The sequence below is a fragment of the Centruroides sculpturatus genome, unplaced genomic scaffold (genome assembly GCF_000671375.1).
Source record: "Centruroides sculpturatus isolate CEXI.00-Female unplaced genomic scaffold, Cexi_2.0 scaffold2165, whole genome shotgun sequence".
Classification (NCBI taxonomy): Eukaryota; Metazoa; Arthropoda; class Arachnida; order Scorpiones; family Buthidae; genus Centruroides; species Centruroides sculpturatus.
The window spans coordinates 1-6,654 of record NW_019386431.1 but is presented as its reverse complement, the minus strand read 5'-3'; the positions used below and the strand labels follow the sequence as shown (position 1 = coordinate 6,654).

At 31.3% G+C, this 6,654-nt stretch overlaps 1 protein-coding gene across 1 annotated transcript; it reads left to right on the top strand.

Moving 5' to 3' along the window:
• Positions 1–1,530: 1,530 nt before the first annotated feature.
• LOC111614943 (cytochrome P450 4C1-like) lies at positions 1,531–5,822 on the top strand (the record flags this gene model as incomplete). Its single annotated transcript, XM_023356317.1, has 6 exons — positions 1,531–1,572; positions 1,737–1,910; positions 4,046–4,112; positions 4,898–5,062; positions 5,140–5,201; positions 5,757–5,822. Coding segments are annotated over exons 1-6 (576 nt in total), but the record flags the coding sequence as incomplete, so codon positions are not given.
• Between the last annotated feature and the right edge of the window lie 832 nt (positions 5,823–6,654).

Sequence of the window (6,654 nt, the reverse complement as noted above, 5' to 3'; positions counted from 1 at the left end):
CGTTGCTGTTGTTCCAGCAAAGATCTTATTTTCACTTTACCGAGTGCCTAGTAGGTAATTCGCAGATTACCTAGATAATCTGCAGATTACCTAGGTAATTTGAGAAATGGAATATTTTCGCAGCTTTAACGGATCACTCTAGTTAATCTGCAGATTAGCTAGGTAATGTGAATATTAACAGATTTCGAGCTTTAGCGGTAACATATATAATACTGTACAGACGAAAGCAAACTCAATTTAGCCGCTCCATAGCGTGGCGCAGGGCGGAGAAAAGTAGTTCGGCTGCTCATCCACTATTGGTCCAGATTCTATCAATCTTGTCGCGAAACGACGTTTTAGGAGCTACTTTATACGAATGTTGCTACAATTTTTTTGCTACGTTATAGGAATTGTCGTTATAGGAACGCACGTTGTAGGGGGTCGACTGTACGTAGTTCTCGTTTATTGAAGTGATGCAAAATAAATTAATCTTTTATTAATTTTAAAAATATGTTGATAAATTTAATATATAAAGATGGTGTGATCCTTGATATATTTAAATGCGAAGCAGTCCCAAAGATTAAGATGTGGAGAGTATGCGCTTCAGTCAACCTTTCTTTATAATGTCAAGCAATTATATTTAACTCATTATAACACTAACAATACTGAATAATCATTAAACTAGATAAATATTGTTTGTAATATAAATGTCTAATAAAACAGATCTTATTAATAAGACTTATTGTACTGGTATTCAGTTTCTGCAATTGAGGAAAACTTATTCACAGAAAACAAACAATCTGTAATACCAGGTGAACAATAAAGATTGTTTGTTTTCTCTGAGTGTTTTTCAATTACAGAAATCGAANTGTCTAATAAAACAGATCTTATTAATAAGACTTATTGTACTGGTATTCAGTTTCTGCAATTGAGGAAAACTTATTCACAGAAAACAAACAATCTGTAATACCAGGTGAACAATAAAGATTGTTTGTTTTCTCTGAGTGTTTTTCAATTACAGAAATCGAACACTAGTACAATAGGTTTTATTAGGAAGATCTGTTTTAGTATTCAGTTATGTCCTATTTTATACAGTTTGTTATATAAAGGCATATGATTTAATATGAATTAACAGATAGATATTATTTGCACCATGCTTTTACAGAGTCATTCTTAATATAAGAGAAAATTTCAAAGACATTCGTTTAAATAATTTTAACTATAAAAAAAAACATACAAACGTGTGATCTGAACGGCATTGTTGAAATATTGATCACTTAAAAATTACTACCGTCAACTGTCATATTGTATTCTGTCTTCGCCGCATTTATTAGTACATGCGCTCGCAAATAAAGAGAATGTATCGACTTATTTCACAGGATGCAACAATATGATTTCGTGTCTGTCTACGATATCATTAGAGAACCATATTAGTCGTTTTATAATTTAAAATTTATGACGTTTTAACACATGTTTATAGGCTTCTTATTGTTGAAATTATGCGAAAAATTACTTCTTTGAATATTATTCTTATAACATCATACACATACAATGCGAAAAAGTGAAAATAACATACTTTGTGTTTTACACAAAGTATGTTATTTTCACTTCTTCGCATTATTTATTACACTCTTTCCTTGTTCGAATTTATTATCTATGTACTCATTGGCACGATTAATAAAAAAATTTTAATCTGCAGGCGTTAATTTGTATTACACGTAAAAATTTAAAAATATATTAATTTTTTTATATATTAGGCTTACGAAACAACTGCACTAACCGTCACGTGGACGCTATACTTATTAAGTCAACACAAAGACATTCAAAAAAAGGTTCAGCAAGAGTTGGACGCCATATTTGAAAATGATACCGATCGATCTATTGAAAATGAAGATTTATACGAAATGAAGTATTTGGAATGTGTCATAAAGGTTGGCAATTTTTGCGATATTTATGATAACGTGTATATGATATCAGTGTGATTATTATAAGATTAATAATGCATTTAAAACTTTTATACTTTTACTGGTAAATTAATTTTTAAATACTGGCAAACCTTACGCAATCTCAAACGTTATATATGCCCTTAATTCGAATAAGTCAGTATATATTATTATATTTCTGGCATTTTGTAACTGTAAAAACTTTGATGTTGTTTTAAGATTAAATCATACAGCACACAGGCTATAAGCAAGAGTGTCAAGAGAAACAACCTGGGAAATTTGTCTGGAGAAACCTTAGAATTTATACTTGTTTTAGCTCTTAAAATATAACTATATTTTTGCTAACAAAATCTTTTTGTTTAATAAAAGTAGTACGTATTTCATTTGTTTAAAAGAGGTCTGAACATTGGTCCGCTGTATTTCACATTTTCTGCTCACGGCAATTTCAAGTGCTACCTACATCGCTTCCTAAAAAAGGGAAATGGACTTTGCGACTGCCAAGTAAAAGAGAGGGATGACCCTTTCCACATCATATTCACTTGTTCCAAATTCAACCAGTATCTTCAACAACTAAGAGACCTGACTACCCAAAAAGGGCACAACTGGCCTTGCCACCTCAGTGCATTCCTCGAGGACAAGGACACATACACCAATTTCGTCAAATTCATCAACAACCTAAACTTAGCAGACTATCACACCACAATTGCCACTCAAGACAAAATGCCAGCTAACTCTCCGAATAGGCACAGCCAGCCTCCATAACTCCAGGTCCCAAGGACAACAACAAAGTGCCACATTCTTCTAGGACTTAATCTGATTCCTCCATAAGGGAATCAGATTTCTACTTTCTGTTTCTACTTCCTCGTATCACTCTTCAACACCCATCTTTTGCCTTCAATCTTAATGTAAGTCTAATCACGGCGCCAATTATCGTTTAGGTGTATCATCTATCGGTCACTATGTACATACATCATAAATGTAATTTTGCAATTCTTTGTTTTAATAAACAAATCTCAGTCGGCACCCCTCTTCCTCTTCCCCCTTCTTTTCCATTCCATATTCCTTTTATCTTTCCCCTCCTTTCATTACCCCACCTCCAGACCTCTCCTTTTCCTTTCTTCTTATAGGGCTATACCTCTGAGTAAGGCCTTACTCCCCCTTTTACCAACTGTATTCCACATTTCATCCAAAATCTAAACAGTTCTGATCACGAACTGGGATTATCGAAAATAACTAGTTGTTTTATTATAGGCTATTCAACAATTATACTTGTCAAATACGAATACAGTTTCGATATTTACATTATTAAAAATAATTATTTGAAATATTTAATTAATGTAAACATATAACTAATTAAATGCAAATTACAAAATTGACTCTTTTTCTATTTGATAGAGTTTTTGTTGAATTCGAACTGATTTTTCATAGTAGAAAAAAATTAATAGAATCAACTGCAATACCAGAACTACTTTTGGAATAAATTACATTGTATGTGGTGCTATCTTTTATGAGAATATGAGAAATGTTAATTATAATACTTTTAAATATTACACAAAGGCAAAATAAAAATTTTAAGAGTAGTGGTGAGTTATATATAAGAGAAACATTGTAAATGACATTAACGAGTAAACCGTTCTTAAAATCCGACCACACACGAGATACGACACATGACCCTCTTTTATTTTCTCACCCCTCGACCTTTAACCACGAAAATTGCATAGGTTTAATTCCCGTTACATTAAAGCTACCATCCAAATTTCTTCTTTTAATTTTCAGCCTATCTAGAGATATTAAACTAAATAAATTCACATTTTACAAAATTTTTTTCGTGGTGTTTATATTTGGGATCTTGTAGATGTGCAAAACCAGTCGGTGGGCAAATTTTGACACGAATTTAATACTTCGAAACACGTAGAGAAAGTAAAAGTATGTTAAGGAAGTTCTTTCAGATTTCTTTTATTTTCATTACTGTTATCGAATTTCTTCCAAACCTCTAACCTATTTTATGAACAATTATTATAATCGTAAAAGTTTTAAATTATAATTTTGATTATTATAACTTTATCTCAGAAATGTGTATTTTAATATATTCGAATAACGAAATTTATGTTATCTTGTTGTAGGAGACCATGAGGCTTTACCCACCTGCTCCCACAATTTCTAGGAAAATCAAAAAATCTATAAAATTAGGTAAGGAAGAATATTTTTCGATAATATACTTTTTTTTTTTTTTTAATTTCTCTTAATACCGGAACTTTTTTAACTCACGACCAACCGAGTGAGAAACACGATACAGGCGAAATGATATCACAATATTTTAATAACAAGCAATAGTGGTTAAATAAATATAAAAATATTAGAAACAAGTGAGTAAATTTGTGTATTGGAGACAAAAATTTTCATGCACTCTGTATTTCTTCTGATTTCACTATTTTTGGTGTATTCGAGTAGTGTTTGCGTGTCTGTTGTCTTTCCATTATCTGTGTGATTTGTTTCCAAATGTTGAATGTGTTTAACTTTTGTTTCTGGGTAATGTTCAAATTTGAAAATTTAAATACAATTCTGAAATTGAAAATGTAGGACATTCGGAAGTAACAATATATACCGGTATATTCATTACCTTTGTAAAGACAATGTTACTTTCGTCAGTGCCAGAATTCCAAACATCACAAAGAAGGCACTAATGTTTACAAGAGGTACACGAGCAGATGTAAACGTTAGGTTCTTGCTAATAATGTATTTTAATTAATAATTAAACACAAATTTTCGTTCAACAGACTTTTCTCCCATCCTGTGATCGAATATCTATAATAAAGTAGTAACAAGGCATTGGCATTCGTAATTCCAAGTTTCACAAAATTTAGGACTTAGAAAACAATAGATTTATTGTTGATTAAGAAACTAAAAACTCAAAATTTAGCACTATTAGATTTCACTGTATCGAATATGAAATATTTTAATTTTTATTCTTTCAGGAGATAAAGAATATTCCAACGACTGGATATTCGTTGTTTCTATTTTCCATCTTCATCGCAATCCAAATGTCTTCGAAAATCCAAATGTTTTCGATCCTGACAGATTTTCCAAACGCTCACCTTACTCCTACATCCCATTTTCGGCAAGACCCAGGATGTGTCTGGGTGAGGCACTTCAGCATAATAGAAGGTAAATTTATTAGATGTCAAGTTTAATTAAGATATACAATTATTTCTAACAGGGTATTACTTGGCCATGATGAAAATTAAACTGATTTTGGCAAGTATTTTAAGAATGTTGAAGGTAGGATACGTGGAAAAAACGATTCCAATGAAGTTCAGAATTAGTCTTAATCCTAGTCGATCACTCCAACTCCAATTTAAATCAAGAAAACCGTAAATTTTTTCTATAAATGTATACTCATAAATTGTTACCGTTAAAAGCATTTTAATGTTTGGCATTTTATTCGAAATAACAGTGCTTTTGCTTTTTCTATGCAAAATTTCAGAAATATTTGACAAAAGGCGCCGCAGTTAATCTTCAAAGCGAATAAACGTCTCTAAATTTTTTTTTTCATTTTTTTATGTCTCAAGGTACACTGAATACGAAAATTTCAGTGTAAAACTGTGTGAGAAAGGTCATTCCTGATCGACCGCCATTATATGTCTTGTTAAAAATCTATTGATTCCCTAATTGATATCTATAAATATCCAACTACTGATATATAAATGTTTTTGTTATCACCAATTTCTCTTCTAAGTGTTAAAAAGTTGGTGATAACAGAAAAATAATATCTAAATAGAAATATATGCTAGATATAGAATAATACTTATTGCTAAGTGATTAATACATACCCAGGATGTAGAAGTCGAAAACAGTTCACCTGCTACAAGACAACCTCCTACAAATGCCAGAGAAACAAATGTGAGAAAAAATTTGTAATCTGGATCCACGTTGACGAATATCGCAGCATATAAAAGGATGCGCCCTAGATGCATATAAAAACCATACACTACAGGTGTTAGCATTTCTAATTCTTCGTTCGTATTTTTTTGAAATTCCCGTATCTCTATATATTTTCTAAAATATTCTTCTTACTTTTTATTCAAATCTGTATTTGATCATTTCCTATCCGCTGCTTCTTTAGAAAGATTCTTTAGTCTGTTCATTATAATAAAAAGCAGACAGCAAACAATATAGCAAATTGATAAAATATGTGCTTTAACATAAATATATACAAATCTAATGCTGACAAAACAAACGAAAGCTTCGGTGTTTGATCCGTTTTGTTCTTTTTACTTCTGAGTATACAACAATTTACGAGAGAATTGAAATACATAAAAATACGGAGAATGAAACAATAAATAAAGCAATTTGCAGAATTTGCCACTTACCAATGACTCTACATTCTTCCACGTAGCTAGTTTTATAAAAATGCAGAGATGCAGAGAAGGGCAGTGTTTACTACTGCACCGTGTAATGCGTAATATTTTAAGTAACGAACAGTTTGTGAGCAAATAAAAGTCAATAATTAATATCCAATTGATATAAAAAATAACTAGTAACTACAACACCGCTTCGATGCAGTCACAATATATTTTGAACAGTGTGGAAAGTTTTGATTTTCCATTCTTTACCCTTTGTCTGATACAATGGCATGGAACTACGAAATCGATTCTTAATACTTTTGCCAGATCAAAATAGGATTCAAGATGACTCTAACACATCTCAATTGTTGCTCGGGATAATTCATCTT